At 37.6% G+C, this 25,633-nt stretch overlaps 1 protein-coding gene across 3 annotated transcripts; it reads right to left on the reverse strand.

The window, feature by feature from the left end:
- Window positions 1-3,427: 3,427 nt before the first annotated feature.
- zgc:171844 (DUF3585 domain-containing protein) lies at window positions 3,428-25,355 on the reverse strand. Of its 3 annotated transcripts, none has more exons than XM_017460208.3 (6): window positions 25,139-25,355; window positions 17,514-17,637; window positions 14,407-14,480; window positions 12,088-12,202; window positions 6,419-6,489; window positions 3,428-4,715 (listed from the first exon to the last, which is right to left on the reverse strand). In XM_017460208.3, exons 1-6 carry the CDS (start codon window positions 25,215-25,217, stop codon window positions 4,600-4,602), a joined length of 579 nt encoding a protein of 192 aa, XP_017315697.1. In that variant the 5' UTR covers window positions 25,218-25,355; the 3' UTR covers window positions 3,428-4,599. The 3 variants fall into 3 exon arrangements, with proteins under 3 accessions (XP_017315697.1, XP_017315686.1, XP_017315705.1); XM_017460197.3 differs by having other exon boundaries at window positions 17,514-17,649; XM_017460216.3 differs by lacking the exon at window positions 6,419-6,489 and having other exon boundaries at window positions 4,561-4,715; window positions 17,514-17,649.
- Between the last annotated feature and the right edge of the window lie 278 nt (window positions 25,356-25,633).

The following is a 25,633-nucleotide window of genomic DNA, read 5'->3' on the forward strand; positions in this document are numbered from 1 at the left end:
AACAGAACAGAACAGAACAGATTGAGCAGGAGTGGAACAGTTTATTTTGGGGGAAGCAATAAGTTCAAAGGATCATCTTAAATTTCACAACTATTGCATCGTCCGTTTGAATTCATTAAAACATTATTAATGTCAATATTATTGATGAAAAAATAATGTTCAAAGCATTTAGAGACTTACCAGCTACTTCAATAGGAACATCTTTACACATGCTCTTTCACACAATTACCCAATCAGTCAATCATGTGGCAGCAGTGCAACTGCTGTTTTCCTGGGACTTTCACAAACTATAGTGTCTAGAGTTTACACAGAATGGTGCAGAAACAAACAAAAATAACATCCATTGAGTGGCCATTTTGAGAGCAGAAATGCTTCGTTAATGAGAGAGGTCAGTGGAGAATGGCTAGACTGGTTTGAGCTGACAAGAAGGCTATGGTAACTCAAATCTTTACTAGTATTATGCAGAAAAGAATCCCTGTACACACATCACATTGAACCTTGAGGTAGATGGGCTAAAACAGCAGAAGACCACATCAGGTTGTGCTAAAAGTCAGTGAAGAACAGAAATTGGAGATTACAGTGGGCACAGGCTAAGCAAAACTGGGCAGTTGAATATTAGAAAAAGACCAACCAATGTTCAGTTTCAGTAAGCCTGTGTCAACTGTAGCCTCAGGCTTATATAGTAGACTGTTACGTGTAAAATTCTGAGAGAGGAGCAATATTGAGATACTCAAACCAACAAACATGCCATGGCCAAAGTCAGCAAGACAACAGGTTTTTGCCATTCTATTGTTTGATGTGAACATGACATGTTTGACTTATATCTGCATGATTTTCTGCATTGTGCTGCTGCCGCATTATTAGATAATTGCATGAATGAGCAAAGTTGTTCCTATAAAAATGTAAAATTTGGTAGAATTTATAGTATCATTAGCCAAGCCTCCACAGGCAATCAATCAACAAATCACAAGACATCTTGTCCTTGCACTGAATGTGTTTGCTTAGATGGCGTGACCTGTAGCAGTATGATGCGTTAAGCAAGCTGCACTCACTGGAACGAGTGCCACTCAGCTGCTGACTTTTTTCCTTATTACAGTAATTATCTGCCTCAGCCTTACATCAGAAGTCATTTATGTGTGACATGTTGCTATAGGGAACATACTCAAAAGCATGATACATGTCAGGAAATCCACCATGCATTTCCTTGTGTCTCTATGGACACTTTCTTGATTGGCTGCACAAATCCCTCAGCAACCACACATATAATCTCTCGTAATTTTGCCTCTATTTTGCAAAATACCTGCACAACATGTAACAAATTCATACACACTTTATGTGAGACTCATTTGAAACACTTTAGTTGCCCCCCCTAACTAACGTCCAGGATATACATAGTGTGTAATTCTAGGTTTATGAGGTCTGATTACGGGTAAAAACTATAAGCTCTAAAGCTGAAAGTAAGCTGCAATGTTAACAGACATGACGTTATTACACTTCACAATGTTGAGACATTAACCCTCAGTAGAAAAGCTTTAGAACATGCATTCTTCAGGAGTATTTGCATAATGGTGTTGCCACCTCATTGCTCCAGGGTCCTGGGTTTGATTCTGAGCTTGGGTTACTCTCTTTGTGGATTGTTCCAGCTCCGTGAGGGTTACCTCTGGATTCCTCCTACATCCCAAAAATAGGTGGTAGATGGTTTGGCTATGCTAAATTTGCCTTAGGTGTGAAAGTGGATGTTCATGGTGCCTATTGTGATACTAACCAGATTAAAGCGGCTACTGAAAATGAATGAACGAATGAATGGATAGTTATGGGTTCTACTTTCCTAAAGGGGCTCTCCAATGGGGAAACACTCTTTTGCAGATTTCTATATAGAACCTTTAATGGTTTATCGAAAGGCGAAAACCACAAAACTCTCAAGCATTCTCGATTGAATTTTTAATTATTTTTTAAAATTTCTTTTCATTTTCTTCTTTCTTGTACACACAAAGAAATAACAGAACTTGAGTGAAAAAAATATTATAGTATAGTAAAATATATTATAGATTGAGTTTTTCCATTTTCTTAGATGAGATTCTGCACAGTGTACAACTTTGACCTTCAAATAACTGTTGGTATAATTATGTTTAATTATTGAAACATAATTATACCAACAGTTACCTTTTTAAGACGTTGCAGGCTTTCCTTCATGCATCTCAATGAACCTCCCCAGTCTGGGTATGAGTCATCCTGCTGCGCAGTGCAGTGGCTCAGAGCAGAATGCTGAAAGGTGCAAGAAACAGCAAGTTTGCCCATTCATCCAAAGCAATTCAGTCATGAGGACATGGTCTAAAAGTTGCTGCATACTTTATCTTCTCTTCGGGAATAGGTTATATGCCGTTCATTCCCAGTGACACAATGTAACTACTAGGGATTTACCAGGTGGAGTCTCATCAAAAGAAAAATGTGATACTGATCACAAATTGTCAATTTTCTCCCTTATGTTTTAGTTTGATTCTACTGTGTTGAATTATTTATTGTATTAATTATTCTACTAATTATTACAAATTAGCACATTACTACTAATTATATCGTAATGCCTGGATTTTTTTATTCTGATCGGCCATGTGGATTAATTTGCTATTTCTATAATTTTAATAATCTTATAGAACACTGGTTTTAAGTGTTAACAGACAATAGCCCTAAATGGATGGAGAATGATGCAAAACGGGTTGAGATGAAATGATTGGTGTTTATTATTAGGGCGTCTTTCTATGTTCAATAAGGAGGATCAGTGTAAATTTACCCCTTCGTGTTAGTTAACACTTTAATTAACAAACATGTACTAGTATGTACCCAAGGTGGTCATTATTACCAAACGAATTCATAAGTTATTGACTTCGTAGATAAGGTTAGCTCTTCATTAGTTTGTGATTAGTGCATGCTTTAACTCATCATTTAAGTAAGTAAGTATTAATTCAGGCATTAGTGAATGATTATTTATGTACTGTTATTATAAAGTGTTACCGTTATTCCCCTAGAACAGCACAACCTGTCAAGTTTTATCCATTCCATCTTCTATACCGCTTATCCGACAGGTTCGCAAGGACTCTGGAGCCTATACCAAGGAGCATGGGGCACAAGGCGGAGTACACCCTGGATGGGGTGCCAATCCATCTCAGCACACAATCACATACACATTCACACACCCATTCATACACTATGGACACTCTGGACATGCCAATCAGCCTACCATGCATGTCTTTGAACTGGGGGATCAAACCAGAGTACCCGAAGGAAACCCCCGCAGCACAGGAAGAACTGTCATGTTTTATTCCTAATTTATTGCCTTAATTATTTTTTTGGTCATTATACAGATTAATTCAAAAAGTTCCCTATAACTTATGACACAATACAAAACTACAGGACACTAAAATGTGCGTTCAGTTTCTTTACTGAAAAATTTCATTTAGTGACACTTACATGACCACCAAAAACATCAAACTTTACAAACTGCTGAGGTAAAGACAGGGAAGAAATCTTCTTTGATACAAACCAAACGCTAGTTGCTGTCTTCACATTCAGTAGTTAACACAGTTAGAGATGAAAAAGAGCACAATACACTTAAAAGAAGCCATGAAAATAGGTGGAACTTCACAGCCGCTGACAAAACAGAGGTTTAATATATTTAATTCAGCATGTTTTTTTTTGTTTTGTTTTTTATGTCTATATAGAATATGTTATTCACAATATGGATTGTGCAGCCTATTAAAATCAATTATAAACAACAGCATGTGTGATACCTGACCTCCAGTTTTTAGCATAGCGATGCTTCAGATCAGAAAAATATTGAAGCATTGTAGTACATAATAGCACACAATTATGTTCAAATCTGTTTTAACTTCCGTTCTTGATTCTGCTTATATCCCCTCAGCGTATAGTCCATGCATCCATTTCTTTTGATTCTACTTGGTTAGTTTGTACTGTAATCTCTTTCTTGTTACTCATTCTCTTCTCTCTTCTCTTCTCCTCTCTCTTCTCTTCTCCTCTCCTCCCCTCCCCTCCCCTCCCCTCTCCTCTCCTCTCTCTCTCTCTCTCTCAAGGACATGACAGTGGTTGAAGCGGAGTTAAAACAGAGCTGTATTCAGAGTCAGAACATTGCAAACACACCAAGCTTGCACTGCCAAACATAATATAGCGAAGTTAAAAGCTGATGCAACTCAAAGCCACCTTCTTTTCCCCCCATTTTCACAAGGACAGACAACAAGGGAAAATACTGTTAATTGAAACTATTGATTACCGAAGGGTTTAAATTGACCTTTGTACACTTCTTACCAACAGAAAGACAGACAGACACTGCTGCATAATTACAATAAATTCACTTGAATCACATTGCATAATGTTTATCTCATTGTTGATTTTAAAAAGAATTTCCACAATTTGTACATCAATAATGAGACTAATCCTCAATACCTAATAAAATATACTGTTGTGTAAAAAGCATCTTGCCTACAGATCAATTCTTCTGCTTCTGCACTTTTGTTGGACTTTTCACCATCTTTTTTGTTTTATCTCACTTCTTTTCTCATTTTTGTTGTCACTCTCATCATCTCTTTTCTACATGACAGAACAGGTAAAACCGCAGCATTCTTTAAGAAGGGTAAGGCCAGCCTTGGTCACTTTTGGAGATGAGACCTGGGCCCTAGAGGTCATTCTTCTCTTCTGAGTGGAAACTGATTGAGAGAGAGAATGAAAGAGAGAGAGAGAGAGAGAGAGAGAGAGAGAGAGAGAGAGAGAGAGAGACAGAGACAGAGAATATTATACACTCAGTATAAGTATAAGCATAGTGAATAAGGATCTTCACTATGTTTGGGATTAAAAAAAAAAAAAAAAACCTTTAGAAAGCTATTCACCTTTAAAAGAAACCTTTAGTAGTCATATATTTACATTCTAGGTTCTATCATTTTATAATTGTGTGACCAAAATAGCATAAATATGCAACGTTGTGGTTATACTGTTAAATGGTAAGATTGTAAGAAGTCTACAAAATACCAAATCTCATTAGTTTTAATACTGTAGATTAACCTGTGAATGTACATTTACAATTCTATTGGCATTTTCTGAATCACATGCATGCCTTGATTCCTCAGATAGGCTTAAACTGAAATGACTAAAATGGCAAAGCACTGTCTACACCACATGTCAGAGAAATGCATAGAAAATATATTTATCAACAGATAAATATGTAAATTTGTCTCAACCTTTTCTGATCACCACAGTAGAGTGTCACCCAGAAACAAAATGTGCCACTGGAAAGGTTTAGCTTCAAAGTCTCTTTATACTAATAGTACATGGATAATCATGCACCAATACCTGAATTAATACTTACTTAACTATAAACAAATGATGAGTTAAGGCATGTACTAATCACAAACTAATGACGAGCTAATATCATGAATAATGTGAATAACAACCACCTTAAGTACGTTAGTACTTGTTTGTTAGTTAATGCATTAATTAACATGTAGGGGTAAACTAAATCAAACATGCTCTGTGATCTTCAGTTTGATCTTCAATTTGTTTCTATAAATTGCCATATGCAGCTGTGTACACTGCTTTTAAACATTAAAAGAAAATAGCGTCTGTTAAATGAATAAATGTTACTCTATTAATTTCACCTTTGTGGGCGAAGGAGCAGTGACCCGGGCCCTAGCCATTATTAATGCTAATAAACAAGGTAACAAATTAAAGGAAGGAAGCATCACTGCAAAGCAATACAAAGTTATTCTGACTGATCATTTTTGTCCTATGATGAAACATTTCTATTCTGATGGGAGTGCTCTCTTCCAAGATGATAATATCTCCATCAGCAGGGCACAAGGGATCATTAAATGGTTTGATCATGATGAAAGTGATGTAAATCATATGCTTTGGGTCTCACTGTCACCAGATTTCAACCTAATTGAACACTATGGGAGATATTGGACCAAAGTGTTAGATAGTGCTCTCTACCACGATCATCAAAACACCATCTGAGGAAATATCTCTTGAATAATGGTGTTCTCTCCAGTACTGTTTCAAAAATTTTTAGAATCTACACCAGGGTGTGCTGCCTTTTTGTTACCCATCTGTACAAATAGTTTTATTCAATATATTTTCAGTGGCTTGCTTTGAAAAATTACACTTAATACTTGAATATATGGAATATATGGAAAATGTGGCATTTTTATGATATTAATTATTAAATAAGGCTCAAGGGGTTTCAGAGGAGGCTGTTGTTTCCTATATGCTGCTTAAGCAACTTAGCAAAAATAGAGTTAAATAATAATAATAATAATAATAATAATAGAGCAAGCTGGAGTTAAAGCATTAAAAAGGCATGTGTTCAGTTCTGCATTGTGAACACAAAGCATTTTTATTATACTCATATACGTACTTTTCTTGGTAGTGCTTGCAGGAAATTTTGCCCGTAAGAACTCAGCCATCTCTTTGTCCTCTTCTTGCTCCCTGAGCGGAGGCAGAATTATGTGCGTGAATAAAGCAAGCTGTCTTGATAACAAATGCACAAATGTGCACAAATTGCAAGAGGGCAGAAGAAGGAGGTAAACAAATACAAATCATTTTGAAGCTGAAGACACAATTATCTCCTGCATGTATTCACATATGTAAATTATACTCAAGTCCAAAGCAATCATTTGTGCTTCCCTTCCAGCTGACAGGAGAGGTTTAAATGATTGAAAGAATCAGCTCCTCTCTCTTTTCCTCTGTGCCACCCAGCTCTTTACTAGCTGACAGCCATGTCACTCAGTGGCTTTTATTGACAGAAGAAAAGAGTTTAATTTGTGGGTTTCGTATCCTTCTGGTTTTCAGCATAACAGCGTCCTTTGACAGTTAGTACTGTAAAACTAAGTGGCTGTGCTAAATAACTCACTGTAACATATCAAGTGGATGTATATAGGGCCCAAGATCACAAGTCACACTTCAGTTGCCTGTCAGTTGGGCATAAACCACTGCTTTTGGGTGTGGTTTGGATTAAACGTTACAAGGCAGGCTCCTGAGTGGTGCAACAGAGAAGCACTCACCCTTTCACCATGATAACATTCGCCATATGATACGAGTGTTAACCGTAATTCCATAATTTCATAATGGTTCCACCAAGTTAATGATGGGTAGTTTAATTTTGTAGTAAAAAAAAAAAAAGGTTGTTTTCCCAGTCCAACTGTCAGCTGTCACAGGTCGAGGATTTAGACTCTTTGTTTTTTGTAACCCAGAGTGCTTCCCTTCAGCAAAATTCCAGCATCAGTTGCTCATTACACCAGGTCTCGCAGCATGGAAAACTCAAATTTCATTCAAATGTTTGTGAAAGAAAACATGTCTACATTACAAGTCATAGCTAAAACCTCTCCTTTGATATTTGTGTCATGTCGTGGAGGTTGTGGACAGATGCAATCGCAGTTAAGAGCTTTACTGAAGAGCATATAATCCAGAGGGCAAGGAATAAACAACAACAACAAAGACAGGCAGCTGTCAGGCGATCAGGTAAACAGGCTAGAGTAGGTAACGCAGAAATCAAGGTCAAGGACAAAGACAAAAACAGAATCATAACCAGAAAAACAACACAATAGCAAGGCTTGGAAAATGACAGAGACTATGGCAACTGAGCATATTACTTCGCAAAGCCATAGTGCCTGAACAGTACCTTATATAGTGTGGTGTGATTGTGATTAGGAACAGGTGTGTCAGATTAGTCCTCAGGATAACACAGAGACATTAGTCTCTGTGTTACACTGGGAGTTGTAGTCGTCGGCCGTGTTTGTAGTTTGCGGTGCATTCTGGGAAATAGCATCGCTAGTTTGCCGTGACATGACAATTTGGGTATAACGTCATTTAAACTATAATATAATTTGTTGCTGCAAATTATGATAATTTGTTCCTGCATTTTAATAAATTATAATGAGAAAACTGAGGATAATACTATTCATTAGAAGAGATGGAGGAAAACATTTGTAACATAACTACGGCTGTAGGACTCGAGTCTGGTCTCAAGATGTTTTCTGTATTGACTTGGACTTGCTTCAGACTTATTGGCATTTGTACTTGGACTTGTCTTGGTCTTGAGGATTGTTCTTGCTAAATATAGTTGGTTTGAAAAAAAACAAAAACAAAAAACCTTTGTGTTGTCTTTTCTTTTTTCATGCACAAAGTTTGACAAGAAGTAATGCCTTATGCCTTAGTAATGTTTGACAAGAAGTAATGCCTTCATCTAGAAAACATGCTTAATCACTGGTGCAATACACAAAAGAAGCCAATTAGTCGAAGAAAAAGCTGATGTTTTTAGGTCTTGCTTTCATTTGGACTTGATCTTGACTTGGCCTCGACCCCATTAAAACCCAGTCTTGGCTAGTCTAGGCAGATGGAAACATTATCAAGTGCCGGTAGAAGTTTAATTTATGGGTGATATGCTCGTCCCCAGATGCATCAAGGCTTTGAATAAGTGGCACTGTGAATTTCCAGTTGTGACAAAACAGAAATTTAATTTTGGCCTGCATAAGAGGAGATTTGCTGAACCGACACAGGCAATTTTAACCCACCCTGGGCTGTTGCTCTTTTCTTCTGGAGGCTCACTTTCAGTCAGTCTGCTGCATTTTATTCTCTTTTTATGAAAATGTTTCTGTGACATTTCAGAAATGATCAAACTCTTTGTACCAGAAATCACCTCATACTGGTTTACTTTTTCTTTTCTTAACAGAAAATAGCCTAAATATACTGCACATTCACAACATTTTTGGCAGACACCTTTATCCAGAGCGACTTACATTTATCTCACATTTATTACACATCTGAGCAATTGAGGGTTAAGGGCCTGCTCAAGGGCCCAATTGTGGTAGCTTGTCAGTGTTGGGGCTTGAACTCCTGACTTTCTGACCAGTAACCCAGAGCCTTTAACCACTGAGCCACCACTGCCCATATACAGTACACAGAAACTATAAATGACAGTGTCAGATGCTGCTCTTGTTAGCTATGTTGGCTAGATAGTACAACACAGAACCCTACATGGTTTATGGGTTGGACTTGTGTGCAAAAATATGTTATAAGCAAAATCCTTATCAGAAAATGCCCATGGCTCTTAAAGTGAGATCTGGGGCCTCCCAGAGGTTTTGAACCATAGTCATGATTTTCTAAATGTTTTGGAATGATGGAAATCACAACCCACTATAATCACAGTGATTATACATATTTATTATCGACCTCTCATAATAATAGGTTTAATCCAAACCTTAGTAATTCAAAAACATGCACTTCGGCCCATCATTGTAAATGTCTCTAGAAATGGTGTATTTTTCATCAAAACAAGACTTTTTCTGAACATGCAAATTATGCACAACTGAGTTATATTAACTCAACTGAGCTTTAATCAGTTGCTTGCATATTTGCTTTATGCAATCTATTTTACTAATTAAGGCAATGAATATTCTCACATTTAACACTAGTAATCTGATAATTAAGCAATATCACACGAGCAAGAATGTGGTTATACTAAATGTTATTCTATTATTCTGCTGGTACGGTGAGTGCCGTAGGGTGAGTACTGTAGGTAATCATAGTCGAGCCAATATTCAGTATAACAGCACGATTCTGAGCAAGAAATAAATATCAAGTAACTGCCATTTCAGAGACAGTGTGGCCAAATGTTTTGTTTATTTTTGTTTTGTTTATTATCTAGCTGATATCGAGTTGTACATCTGTTTCCAGTGGAAATTGGCTTCCCTCCTTCCTTTTCTTCCTCACCTGATGAGTTTTCATTATTTATGTCAAAAGCTATATTCCTGAAAAATGTACGGTTTGTCATGTCCGCTGATGATGTCGCCAACATACTGCAGCAACAGTTTCAAACTAGGAAGTGGGATTTTATGTAGTGAACACAGAGAGGTGGACTGTTTATGAATGTCCACAAACATTGAAATGCCCCAGTACGGTCATACTAAATATAAGCACTCTTAAAATGTTGGTTGACAAATCAAATTAGTGGATTGTATAATATTATGGGTGTTTTTTCACAGACCAAAAAACAGTCAGGCATCCCATTAGCCAGTTGCTCATCATGCAATGAAATATTGTTCGATTGCTTGATTGAAGACCTACTGACAGAAAGTGACAGTTTTATCCCAGCAAATATCTCTATTTCTTTCATTCTGTGTCTCCCTGTCCACTTTTCCTTGCCTCACATACCTCTCCTTCACCTTTTTCATCTATAAAACAATGTTACAGTGCATCCGGAAAGTATTCACAGCGCTTCACAATTCTACAAACAATACCCCATAATGACAACATGAAAGAAGTTTGTTTGAAATCTTTGCAAATTTATTAAAAATAAAAAACAAAAAAAAGCACATGTACATAAGTATTCACAGCCTTTGCCATGACACTCAATATTGAGCTCAGGTGCATCCTGTTTCCACTGATCATCCTTGAGATGTTTCTACAACTGGATTGAGTTGGATTGAGTTGATTGGACATGATTTGGAAAGGCACACACTTGTCTATATAAGGTCCCACAGTTAACAATGCATGTCAGAGCACAAACCAAGCCATGAAGTCCAAGGAATTGTCTGTAGACCTCCGAGACAGGATTGTATCGAGGCACAGATCTGGGGAAGGGCACAGAAACATTCCTGCAGCATTGAAGGTCCCAATGTGCACAGTGACCATCATTGTCTGTAATTGGAAGAAGTCTGGAACCACCAGGACTCTTCCAAGAGCTGGCCGCCCGGCCAAACTGAGCGATCGGGGAGAAGGGCCTTAGTCAGGGAGGTAACCAAAAACCCGATGGTCACTCTGACAGAGCTCCAGCATGTCTCTGTGGAGAGAGGAGAACCTTCCAGAAGAACAATCATCTCTGCAGCACTCCACCAACCAGGCCTGTATGGTAGAGTGGCCAGACGGAAGCCACAGCTCGCCTGGAGTTTGCCAAAAGGTACCTGAAGAACTCTCAGACCATGAGAAACAAAATTCTTTAGTCTGATGAAACAAAGATTGAACTCTGTGGCCTGAATGGCAAGCATCATGTCTGGTGGAAACCAGGCACCACTCATTACCTGGCCAATACCATCCCTACAGTGAAGCATGGTGGTGGCAGCATCATGCTGTGTTTTTTTTTTCCTGAGTGGCAGGAACTGGGAGACTAGTCAGGATCGAGGGAAAGATGATGTACAGAGACATCCTTGATGAAAACCTGCTCCAGACCACTCTGGACCTCAGACTGGGGCGAAGGTTCATCTTCCAACAGGGCAACAACCCTAAGCACACAGCCAAGATAACAAAGGAATGGCTACAGGACAACTCTGTGAATGTCCTTGAGTGGCCCAGCCAGAGCCCAGACTTGAACCTGACTGAACATCTCTGGAGAGATCTGAAAATGGCTGTGCGCCGATGCTCTCCATCCATCCTGATGGAGCTTGAAAGGTCCTGCAAAGAAGAATGGGAGAAACTACCCAAAAATAGGTGTGCCAAGCTTGCAGCATCATAATCAAAAAGACTTGAGACTGTAATTGGTGCCAAAGGTGCATCAACAAAGTATTGAGCAAAGGCTGTGAATACGTATGTAAATGTGTTTTTTTGTTTTTGTATTTTTAATAAATTTGCAAAGATTTCAAACAAATGTCTTTCACATTGTCGTTATGGGGTATTGTTTGTAGAATTTTGAGGAAAATAATGAATTTAATCCATTTTGCAATAAGGCTGTAACATAACAAAATGTGGAAAAAATTGAAGCGCTGTGAATACTTTTTGGATGCACTGTACTTCTCCTGACCCAGGGCCACAGTATGACATTCAGCACTTGAAGTGAAGACATGAGAAAGGAATGTGTATGTGAGTGGGATCTAAATGTAGACAGGTACGTCTTATTACGACTGATTGGACAGCAACTGGCTTGCACTGGCACAGAGTGCATAAATGTCACAGACCATGCCTCAGGCACATCTCCCCATTCAACTTTTAACCTGAAAGTCAGGCATACATGCTATCTAAAGGTGTAGACAACTATATTGGCCTCAACTGCTTGTTTGTGCTGACACAAACAAGCTCAGTTATAAAAGCACCAACCTCAGTCTCTCAAACTCCACATCATCCACCAGAAAGTCCCGAGTCTCTACCAGCTTATGGATCTGCTGCAAAAGCTCCTCCTCACGCTGCCGGTCTTCACTGGACTTGTCTTTATCTAGGAAACCATAAATCAGTTAATGAATAAGGTTTGATTGTATAGTATTTTGGAGGAGTTTTGCAGTTACAAAGCTATTTGCTTTTTAAATTCATAGCATCAACTATTTGGATTTTCATTGTTTTTAACATTACTCAAATTGGAGCTTGTTTATAGTGATTCATGGAATGGTTTAAGTAAACATTACCACACAGAAATATGCATAAGTATTATTGCATCTATAGGTTATGGAATTCAGTTGTTCTGATTTTCTCTGCAAATCATACCACATACACAGATTATTAAGCAAATATCAGGCTTACAATCACATTTACAGTCGGCCACTTTTTTTTTTGTAAATAAAAATCTTTTTTTATTTCTTATGAATATACATCGTCTACAAAACAAATAAACTGACTGTAATTCATTACCAAAATACTGTACTGTGCAAACGTCTTAGGCACCCTATTTTTTTGTAGCACAAACTTTGTTATAGATTTTTATTTTATGACTTCTACATTATCCAGTCAGTAGAAAAAACAGTTTAGATTCCCAAACATTAGTTTTCTATCACAAAATTAAATGTTACAGAAAAATGTTTATATGTCAGTAAAGATATTATGTTATGTAAGAGACCACTTTTCAGACAAAGATATAATGAAGGCTGCTGGGATTTGCTGCAAAATTAAGAAGCAAGTGCGACAGTCAAAGTCTCCAGAAGAACTGTGGCTGGTTCTGCAAGATGCTCAATAACACTTACAGCTCATTTCTTTATAAAACTACACACATTGTACCCGAGTCTACTAAAACATTTTTTTAAAGCAAATGGTTGTCACACCATATATCAGCTTTGTTTCATTTATTACTATTTACTGCTGTTTAAAATACATTTTTTATGCAGAAACATTTAATTTCATTATTTTTTGAAGACATCTTTGCTCTACAGCATTTCTTTGCATGTGCCTGAGACTATTGCACAGTACTGAAATAGTAATGAAAAACTTAAAATTACATAAAGAACATTTTTAGCATTATGCATTATGGAAATTGACTTAATTGGGATTATATCTCAAATTCTTGGCTTGCTATGGAAGCCTTACATTCTATTAGCATATTTTGTCTGTAGCTGAGTTTATTGCTCTATTTTCTTCCTAGTAGAATAACAGAAAATATATAGGAAGGCAAAATTAAGGGCTATAAATAAAACATTTCACACGTCTGGAACAGTTGGAAACTTGCCAGGAATTCGACCAATGAGCAAACTGCTATGACTGTCATGTTTTTTCAACTGTTAGACACCACTTACATAACAACAAGTGGTTTGAAAGGATTTGCATGAAGAAGCTTCTGGAGAGAAACCTGCAAAATGCAGTGTCTCAATTTTATTCATTCTATTGATTCAGTTTGATTCTAAACATCACTGGAATTACAATTGGAATTGCGTGTTGCAGTCAAATGAGAAAAATATTTGACCATAAGCACCATAGATACATTTTAAAAAAGAGGACGCACCTGATGCCCACTGTATTCACTGATGCTCCGGGGATATTTTAAGTCAATTGGTCTAGGGCTCTTGATAAGATTGATGACATTGTAAATGAATTTTAAAAACAGGACATTTTAGCCCAAAACCTGATTGCCTCTGCTTAAGACTTGGCCAAAGTGGAATCTTTCAACAAGATACAAGAAGATATCAATCCCATATGCTCATACAAATAAACAGTGAAATGCTTGCAGGACAGCAAAATAAATGTTTTGCGATGAGCAGCTCAGTCTCCAGGTTTGAACTCCACTGAAAACCTGAGGTGTGATGCAAAGAGGAATGTTCACATGCACAAACATAAGATTATACATAGTAGTTTAAGATATCCTGCATGGAGAAAGGATCAAGATCTTCTAGAACTGTATTTACCTGGTTAGACATTGCAGAAGGAGATTTAAAATGATTACTTAAAACTTCTTTTATTATCTATGTGCTAACCTGTTATGTAATTTACCTTGCAACAATAATGAGAAATAGATTTAGAAAGTAATCAGAACGAGATAAAAACACAATTACTCAAAGACCCACATTAATCAAATATTCCAGAGATTACTATTTCATTGTAGTAAAACAAATGAACCCATCTCAATGAGTTGAAACACTTGTCTAATTGCAGCAGTGAAAAACACAGCAGCTACCTAACTTGTACATTAATTTATTCATGTTGGTTTTGTGGGCCTACCTGGGATCGATACCAATTTCTGCAGCTCTTTTTTAAGCCTTGTGATCTCTTTACATAGCTGAATATCATCCATCCTGAAGAAAGATGATACAAAGGAAAAGGAGACAGATTAAGAGACATTGTTAGAAAACCTACAGAATTAAAACGAGGAAAATCTGTCAGTTTGTCGAGCAAACCTTGTCATTATCATCAAAAAGGCATAAAAGCAATTATTAATTCAAAGCAACCAAAAAAATCTACACATTACATACACACTACAAATTAATTTTCCTTCATACAGATTCCCTTTGTTTATCAATCCCTATAATAGCACACATATTTCATTAATATATATTCTTTATTCTTTGATCATCAGTAACCGCTTTAACCTGGTCAGGGTTCCAGTGGACACAGAGCCGATCCCAGGAACACTGGGCGTGAGGTGGGAATACAGCCTGGATGGGATGCCAGTGCATCAAAGAGTACTGCACTCACATTCACACACTCATTCACACATATTTAGAGTAGCCAATCCACCTACTGGTATGTGTTTTGGAGGTGGGAGGAAACCGGAGATCCTGTCGACACAGAGAGAACATGCAAAACTCTACACAAACAGTAACCCAAGCTCAATGTTGAACCCAGCTATACTGAAGCTGTAACTCAGCAGCATTACCTGCTGCCCCACTCTGCGAGCCCATATATTAGCCCTCCAAAAATGCCTTACATTTTTCGTATCTTATCTTCCATTATGTGCATTGTTGTCTATAACTCTTGTTCATTCTATCAAAACAAACAAGAAAACAGTGGGAAATGTTCCATTTCAATAGCTTTGGTGTGACAGGTATTATTATTCTATGAGCTGATCTGATCAGAGGCTCATGGTTTATTTCGTAAAATTGCTCTAACCTTCTGTGGCCTCATTTTAATGATGACTCAGTGCAAGTCTGAGCATCTTCCCACTCTCATATCAGCTCTCATATTTGGCCTGTCATTTGAGTTCAGGGGTCAGGGATGAGATTCAAAGCACACACACACACACACACACACACACACACACACACACACACACACACAAAACAATGTGTAATTGTATAATTGCTAGAGTTCCTTAGCAACATCCCACACAAGTGTAAGCATCAACAAAACAGTGCATTCCTTTCCAAAATACATAAATACGACCCTCCAGACACCAACTTTCACTTTTATACTAATGTCAAATTTCACAAAAGTGTTGCTGTAATCTGTGGTAAGAAAATGGGCTATTGTTAAGGATATGATTTCAGATAATTATCACTATTTAGGTTTTATCTGTTATTTATTTATTTTATTGGACCAAAGTTTTGGAAATTCCATTTATATATATATATATATATATATATATATATATATATATATATATATATATATATATATATATATATATATATAAATAAAATGTTATGTGTAAAAATGTATGATTTTGCATCATATCTCATGAAAGGGGCAAGACATCACAATCGCACTACAGAAAAAAAGCTACTATAAAGAAGAAGACAAGGTATTGAAAGGAAGACCTCCTGGGAGGTTCGCTGGCGAGCAGAGAACTCCTTGGACTCCTTGGCAAACTATAAACAAGATAGGGTCTTAAACCAAAGACAAATTTTGCTTTAAAGAGGAAGGGAACATATCACTAATGAGGGCTAAATCACAAACAGGTGAGAATGATCAGTTGTAACCATGGGAACGTTTCAGTATTCAGGGGAGAGTGACTTCTGGAAGCAAAACATAGCATTATCAATTTTTGATTGTGATAGTTGTTTTTTCAACAAGGACATGTGTAGTGCTGTCTTCAAATATAACCAATTAAGGAATGTTAGATGGCATCTGTCCTTATGCTGCCTTTTGAATGTGACAGACCTTGGGTGCACATTGCATCAAAAAATGCCATCAAAAATGTGTTGCCTGCTAGAGTGGCAATTCCCGAATGAAACCGGTGGTGTCCATGGTAACAGTATCATGTTTGTTGAACAATATAACCTGATAATATCACACTTGGAATCAAGCACATCTGGAGTAAATATATATTCATAATGTACAGACAAGTGTTGAAACAGATGGAGGCAACATCTTTATCACTCCAGTGGTTAATTAAGTGTGACATATGGTTTCATACATGTTTACATTCCTTGATGACAGTGTTTTTAATCCTACTCCAGAGGTGGAAAATATTTTTGGCATATTTATGCTTTTTTATTATGGAAATGGAATACTTGTACACTTAATTAATTACATTTGCAAGAAAATCAGTTACTTTACTACTTTAGAACATTAGAGCTCCTTACTCTTCGTGTGTGTGCTTACCACATACCACAAATAGACAAATAGCTCAAATGGAATTACAGGTTTTCAGCTGTATAATTTGTACAATGTGTCCACCACCTAATTCTTGCCAGTGCTCCTTTCTCTGCACTGGCTCTTTTCCGGAATGATAAAAACTAGGCCTGAATAATCCATGCATTCATGTGTCTTGCAACTGGTAGAATACTGCTTAAATTCTACATTAAAGCACATCATAGATTACTCTGTTTTAGGTTGGTTATTAGGCACTTTCACTTGAATCTAATCTTGTACTCCAAAAACAGAAAAAATGAGTTATGTAATTCAATGAATATAAAATATGATGTAAATTTAACGTGATGTGATGTGCCATGGCTGAGAGGTTGTGTACTGCTGTTCAGCTGTAGACAGGCTTGACTAACAGTGTTACTTTGCTAGATAACTGCGCTGCTAAATGTACTAAAGTGGCTCTGCACCCTGTCTTAACAGATAATGCTCTTCTATCCTACACCCTCCCCCTCCCCCCGTGCTTCGTGCTTCTAGGAACACCTGTCATTTATTTTCAAAAGTCAGACATGACTCATCTCTGTGAATGTGTACACACTATGAGGTACAGAAGGAGACTAGTGGATTTTTCCACCTTCAGCAGTATGTCATCACAAAAGAGCCATCTGAGTCAGGTCAGAGATGCTGAAACTGAAATACAATGTTGACTATATTGAATAAAATGCATGAACTAGGGTCAGTATCAAATCAGCCTGTGAGTATTCATTACATTTGTTTATGAAAAGGAGTGAAAATGAGCTCACATGTATCTCAGCTCAGACTCTCTCCGCACCAGCACATCTCGTATCCTCTCGATTTTGAACAGCTCACCCTCAATGTCATCCACAGTGATGGTGGAGTCTGCCATGGACACAACGTCGTCTTCATCTGAGGGAGGAACTGGGGAATAAGTAAGTCCATGGAGCCAAAAGACCTTCACAATACATAAAAACTATAGAATAATGATATTGTTTTATATTTAATTTCTTTATAAACTAATTCATATTTCTTAGGAGTAGCAAACTCGAATAATGCAATAAACCATGACCAGGCATAGGTTACAGTGATTTTATCATGAGTGAAGGTGTTCTTGCTAATTATTTTCATAAAATGTCAAGAAAAGCAATATGATGAAATCCAATCCAATGTTCAATAAATAATTTCATTTATGATCAATAATATTTCCTGTAAACAATTTTTCCACCACTCAATATAGTCTGTTAATAGTAAGCATTGGTTGCTAAGCAATAAAACATCCACAAACTATGGCATATGGCAATATGTAATGGTTTTAATGATTTAAACAGAATTATTGTGATGTGGTCACATGCATATATTAAGGATTATACAACAGCTACGATTGCTGCTCAGACTTTAGAACTGAATCTATCCACTTTATTATACAATTAAGTATCAGAGCCTGAAAAGGTAAGCTCAATTCAGTCTATTTATGAGCTTTACTGAACAGATGAAGTGATTTCAATCAATTTCCTGAAAACTCTGTAAATTATGAATACATATAAATGAGATTTCTGAATGAAAGTTAAGCTGACGGATAAAAACAATGTCTAATATTGCATTCTTTCATTTTAACAGTACATAGGTATACATAGGTATACTCTGGTGGCATGTATGTATACATGCATGGCCCCTTTCACACATGCACTTCTACATGGGAATTTTACAGCAATTAAAGAGAATTAGTATCCATAAGCCAGTGTTGATTAACAATTTTCTGGAACAAGATCTCATACACTGTGCTGTACTGTGTATGTGATTAATAAAGACTCATTATCATTATCATTCCATCCATCCATTTTCCAAACCGCTTATCCCAGGGGTCCCTAAACTTTTCCAAGGCAAGGCCCCTCAAATGGCATTAACATTTGACGAGGCCCCCCTTTTGCAAGATGTCTTTAAAACACATTAAAAATACAGACTTCTGAATATATCCCCTTTTTTTTTATTAATAATTACATCTTACATCTTTACATTACATTGGAATTGATTGTGTGTGTGTGTGTATGTGTGTGTGTGTGTGTGTGTGGTTGTCTGAGAGTGAGAATGTATTTTTCACACCAAATTGTTGAGGCCCTGCGGGCACTTCCTGGCGGCCCCCACTTTGAAAACCACTGGCTTATCCTACACAGGGTCATGGGGGAGCCTGGAGCCTATCCCAGGGAACTCGGGGCACAAGGCAGGGGACACCCTGGATGGAGAGCCAACACATCGCAAGGCACAATCAGTCAATAAACCCCATTTTGCAGTTCTGTTCTAGTTCTGTATGCTCTATGGATCAGTCTATTGGTGTAGACCAGGGACATTCCACCAATAGACTGACATTTCTCCTTAATCCATCTCCAAGGAAACAAGAAGGAAATTAGCACTGGTTCTGCCATATGCTCCTACTCCATAATTGAATGCAAGGGGTGAAGAAGGAATAGATATCAAGCGCTAGACTCTTCACCATGACACTGTACCATGTGGTTGGAGTGTATATGTGTTGTGTGCAGGTGTATTAATGTAGGATTCAAGCTATTAATGAGAAGTTAATAATGGCATACAGAACAATCTATCAGTGACAGAAAGCAACAGGACACATCATAACTGTATTAAAAAGAAAGTGTTGCCATGTTGTACAAAGTTCCCTAAAAACCTGTGCTGGGAAATGTGAGACAAAAGAAAAAGGCTCCTGAATATAAAGAAGACGAGGAAAAAGCAAATAATAAGACTCTTTGCCTTTTGCCTCTTCTCCGCTGGAGTCCGTCAAGTCCTCCTACAGTTGCTGCAATGTATTTCTCATTAACACTTTTTTTTAATCTATAGCAATATCACTGGGAAAAATGTATGAAAAGAAAAACAATACTGCAAACACAATTAGTATTACAAAAGGGTGAGGAGAAGCAACCACTGTCCAATTCATATTCCATGACTGGTCAGTGTATTTACTGCATGTGTGCGTGTCTAATATTTTATGCCCTCATTACTCTTGAGGCTGATTTCTTTCCGTCATTCTGCTTATCAGAGTAAAACATTCTCCATGCTGCTCACTGAACTCTCAACATTTCGGTTCACGTCATCACTTCTGTCTATTACAGTATCCCTCTCTATTAAAGAGGAGCATGGTTTGTTGAGTAAAAATAGTCCATGTTCCTAATTTGCAAGTGTTTTATTAGAGTTAATAAACACCCTTAGAAATAGCAGCATGATGAAATGTGTGAATAACACATACTGCAATTAAAAAAAAAGAAAAAAAAGTCTCTGCTTAGTTTTTATGCATATACAAACAGTGCCTTACATCTGGTCTTACACTAAGAAGCTGTTCCCTTGGTTACAGTATGCCCTTTTCTTGACATTCACTCCACAGTCTGGGGTGAAATACCATAATCTCTTAATTAATTTGATTTCATAAGAACCGTATGTGGTAAACAAGCACAAAAGGCGGAAAACTTTCTGACTATGAACATGAATGAGATGTGCATCGCCTGAACACCGAAAAGGCTGAAGTCACACGTGTAAACACACATAACTGAGCTGCAGTGTCGATGCAGCCTGAGTCATAGTACCTGAGAGACACATGCACAGTGGGCTGTTTGTCACAGCAGCATTCACTTCAAACACACACACACACACGGGGAGAGAGAGAGAGAGAGAGAGAGAGAGAGAGAGAGAGAGAGAGAGAGAGAGAGAGAGAGAGAGAGAGAGAGAGAGAGAGAGAGAGAAACACAAGACCTCTGCACTGCAAAAAAAAAAAAAAGACATGTCAAGTGGAAATACCTTGAATATAGTCAAATGTATCTAGTATTTATTTCTTATTAGTAGATTACAACAAACCAAATATAAGATTAATAAACTTATTTCAAGCCATATTTACTCACTTCAAGCTTGAAATAGTCCTGTTCTATTGGCAGATAATAGTGCTCATTTTAAGCATTAATTTCTAGAAAGAAGCAAAACAATCTGCTTGAAATGAGCAATAATATCCAGAAGTAGGTTTAATGTTCTTATATTTGCTTTATTGTAATCTTGGAGTAAGAAACACTAGATATATTTGACTTTATTCAAGATGTTTTCACTTGCTAAGATGACAGTTTTTTGCAGTATGTGGACTTAAGAGTGTATATATATATATATATATATATATATATATATATATATATATATATATATATATATGTGTGTGTGTGTGTGTGTGTGTGTGTGTGTGTGTGTATATATATGTATATAATAGGAAGAGGAGAGTAATGCAAACAATGTGAACAAGGATAACCAACGATGCCAAACCATTTCCATTACACTGGTCCCTCATGTTTTCCTTTTCCATAACTTACATTAGCAATAATAAAGGATTGTGGCACAAGATGTGATGTAGAGAATATAAGAAAGACGTGTGTTTGAAGGATGAACTGATGCAGTTGTCATGCAGTTTTTCCTGCTACATTAGCATAAAGAGTAAATATCCCACCTTAAAATGTATCCTGATCTTAAGGCTGTATAGATGTGTAGGAAATGTATAGATGTTTTCTTCTTGTCATATATTAGGTATTTGGTAATGGTTATTAAGCTCTGTTTATTTCCTGTTTATTTTCTAATATTTTTTGATTCCGGAGCTGACATATGTTTGCCTCATTTTCTTTTACCTTTCCTCTTAGAACAGAATCGCCCTTTTGCTCACCGCCTCCAGTTTTCAGAGATAATTTACAGTTAAAGCTTATACCTCCTGTTGAGCGGAGCCTTATCAAAGCGAACAAACTGCTTCAGGCTTGCGTGCTGTCTCGTTAACTGGCCACAACATGACATGAGGAATAACATCTGAGACCAGCCTGTTCACGTCAAATTTCATCATTCATTATTCACTATGCGGTTTATTTGTGTGTGTGTTTGCGCTTTTAATTGCACTTGTGTTTATACGTGTTTATTATTAGCTTGGGTTACCAGCCCTTCCCTTCCATGAGTGGAGCCTAAAGCCAGCCCCTCTAAACACCTGCCTAAGCTGGAACACCTTAATACTACTGCAAGGTGGAGAACTTTATGCATCAAAAGGAACAATGATTGACAGACAAGTAGAGACATCTTCTTGTTCTGCTCAGATGGATGAGGGTGGTCCATGCCATGTGGCGGTTTTGTTGCCAATTTAAAGAGCCTATGGAGCCACAAACACTGAAGTTTTTCCTCTGAGCTGATATTTTGTTTATTTATTTATTTTTTAAATCTGTGCTCATTTAAATTCACTGCCCCACATTGACATTGCTTGTGACTATTTGATTTCCCTTGGAATTCTGACAAATGGTCTGCACATATATTGCACTTTTTTAAGCTTAGCAGTTCCAAAGCCCTTTACACTCGTTCTCATTCACCCATTCACACACACACACACTCACTCACCAATGGTAGCAGAGCTGCTATGTAAGGTGCTAGCTTACCATTGGGAGCAACTTGGGGTTCAGTGTCATGCCCAAAGACTCTTCGGCATGTGCAGTCTCATGGGAATCGAACCAGCAGGCCTACGATTAGCAGACAACCCACTCTACCACCTGAGTCACAGCCGCCCAACCATGCAATCATTTCAAATGAAGTCAGGAAAGCTCTGACTGCTCGCCTCAGACCTGACCCTAACCCAATTTGAGACCAAATCGTTCATTATCATATGAATTCTTGAGTATCTGCACACGAGGTCATGTTAAAAAAACCAAACATATTCATAGGCTTATGCTATGTTCTTTAAATCATTGCATTTTCTTAGTGCTGTTGGGTCATGACTCACTGTGTACTGACCAATATAAATGTGTTCTTTTACGTGTACAGTAATGATGCCAGAACAATGTTTGTGTCGATTTTTGGCCAACATTCCCTGCAATGGTGAATTAGAGCTTAGGGCAGATTTACACTACAATAAATTGACTTACATACAGCTGTAATTGCCTGGTTTAATGGTATTAAATTTAAATTTATTTCTTTATTGTCTTCATTTATATTTGAAAAAAGGAATGACTGGTACTGAAGTCTAAGGTGTGATGAGACATTCTGACATTCTGTGTACTGTAATATAATTGTTAAGCTAATTAACCTATACTTATATTAATTAAATGAACTACTTTTAATAAACACAACATTCATATTATTGCTTCCAACAATCACACAGAGGATGAACTTATTACATATCTTCTGTTCAAATGAGTAACATCCAGACCAAGGTTAATAAGTTATATGAAATTCCTTGATTATAAAGGACTGGATAAGTAACTATCATGACCAAATGGTGACAACAGTTACCTTTTAATGCTTAACCATTACTGATTAGTTTATTTTTTTTATAAAATCAGACAGTGTGAAGTGGTTATATTTTGTGTCGTAGTGGCTCTTATGACCACTTTAGACCAGTGCCATGGCCATGTTCCTCAATTGTAAGTCGCTTTGGATAAAAGCATCTGCTAAATTAATAAATGTAAATAAATGTAAATGTTTGGATGTGACACATCTGTTTTGAATCGGACACAGGCAGGATAACATGACTTTGTTCTTTCAGCTTTAAACATTGCGTTTTCATCTCTGGCTTCTCTTTAAACAAGCCATGCTATCAGTTTGCAAATCAGGCCAGAGAGAGAGTAAATAAAATGAAAATCTATAAAATGTTCCCCTTCCTGGCCTCTGTCTCTAGCCCAGTAACTAGTCTCTTTGGCAGTGGCACCAAATCTTTTTTTTTTTTTAGGGGAAAATAGTTAATAGATGCTGAAAAAGTCCCTAGAAGAAAACAAAATAATTTGTATAATTCACTAAGTCTTTGATCCTGATCATTTGATTATTTTCTGATCATAGACTATAATTTAGTTTTCAGTTATTGTTTTAAAATAGAATTGAGGTGTTCTTTTTAATCAGCATAGAAAATAATGGATTATGAGTTGCTTCTTATAGAAAGAAGTCTTATTTGGTAATGGCACCACATGCTATTTACATATTTACAAAATAAAGTCAGACACAATTATGCATTTTCTTCTTCTTGTGGTAAGCTTTTGATTTTCATGCCTGGGAAGAGACACGAGCTTTGATTACAGTGTGTTTCTACTGTGGCTCTAATTGTATAATAATAATAATAAAATAATAATAATAATAATAATAATAATAATAATAATAATAATAATAAACACAAACAAAATGACTGAAATTCCTAAACTATACAGAATAGAAATTGTCATGAAACTATGATGTTGATCTAGCACAATTCTTCCATAGTACATCCTGTTGCCATTTCTTCCCCACGTAAGTGACGCACCCGCACTCGGCCGGCCACATGATGTAAAAGAAAACGTGATTCATCAGACAAAGCCACCTTCTTCCATTACACCATGGTCCAGTTCTGATGCTCACGTGCCCATTGTAGGTGCTTTCGGCCATGGACAGGGGTCAGCATGGGCACTCGGACTGGTCTGCAGTCCCATACGCAACAAGCTGCGAAGCACTGTGTGTTCTGACATGTTTCTGTAATAGTCAGAATGAATTTTTCAGCAATGTCTGCTGCAGGAGCTCTTCTGTGGGATTGGACCAGATGAGCTAGCCTTTTCTCCCCATGCGCATCATTGAGCCTTGGGCACCCATGACCCTGTCGCTGTTTCACCGGTTGTCCTTCCCTGGACCATTTTTGGTAGGTACAAACCACTGTATACCAGGAACGCTCTGACCTAGTCATCTAGCCATCACAATGTAGCCCTTTTCAAAGTCGCTCAGATCCTTACGCTTGCCCATTTTTCCTGCCTCCAACACATCAACTTTGCAAACTGACTGTTGACTTGCTGCCTAATATATCCTACACCATGGCAGGTGCCATTGTAACGAGATAATCAATTATTTTTACTACGGGGCAGTGGTGGCTTGACGGTTAAGGCTTTGGGTTACTGATCAGCAGGTTGGGGGTTCAAGCCCCAGCACTAATAGGCTGCCACTGTTGGGCCCTTGAGCTAAACCTTAACCCTCCCTGCTCCAGGAGCGCTGTATCATCTCTGACCCCAGCTTCCTGACATGCCGGGGTATGTGAAGAAAATAATTTTACTGTGCTGTATATGTGAGTAATAAAGACTCATTATCAATATTTACGTCACCTCTCAGTGATTTTAATATTATGGCCGATCGGTGTGTGTGTGTGTGTTTGTAAGGCTAATAATCCAGTTTACTGACGTATGCACACAGTTTAGACTATAATAACAAGGACAAATCGTCCACTATACTTTTTACACAGTGTACACCCTATTTTGCATTCAGACTGAAGGCAGTCAAGACTGACAGTTGCCTCAACATTAGGTTGCAACTTACCACAGCTCGTTGCACAGTCTGTACTGGGACGTCATCAGTTATCTTCCTCACACACATGCCATGATACACAGTTTCAGATGCTCACCTGTTCTGTGCGCGTCCTCTCCCGGGTCCACTCTCGACACAGAGCCGTACAGCTTCCCACATCTGCGCTCTTTCTGCATTCTGCCAGAGCGCTTCCGCTTAAAAGCACGACTTTCTAAAAAATAGCCTTAATGAATTAAATTGTCACTCTGTGATACGTGCATCACACTCGCTTGCATGCATGTAAGTGGCCGCGTGCACGCGCGCGCGTGTGTGTATGTGTGTGTGTTAGAGAGAGAGTGAGAGAGAGGCGTGTGTAAAATACAACTACTGAATGGACTCAAAATACTGAAAAACGCCACCTTGTGACCAAATGGTGACTACTGGCTGCAAATTATACAACTGAGTGTTAGAGTGCAAATGTGTGCATCCTTGACAGTTTAAATACGAGTTTTACAGAGTGTTTCTGTGATGATATTAATAGTTATTAATAGTTACCCACTGTGGTACCACATGGGCCTAAATAGTGCACCTTCTAAAACAGTCCTTGTCGATG

Source organism: Ictalurus punctatus, chromosome 2 (genome assembly GCF_001660625.3).
Source record: "Ictalurus punctatus breed USDA103 chromosome 2, Coco_2.0, whole genome shotgun sequence".
Lineage (NCBI taxonomy): Eukaryota > Metazoa > Chordata > Actinopteri > Siluriformes > Ictaluridae > Ictalurus > Ictalurus punctatus.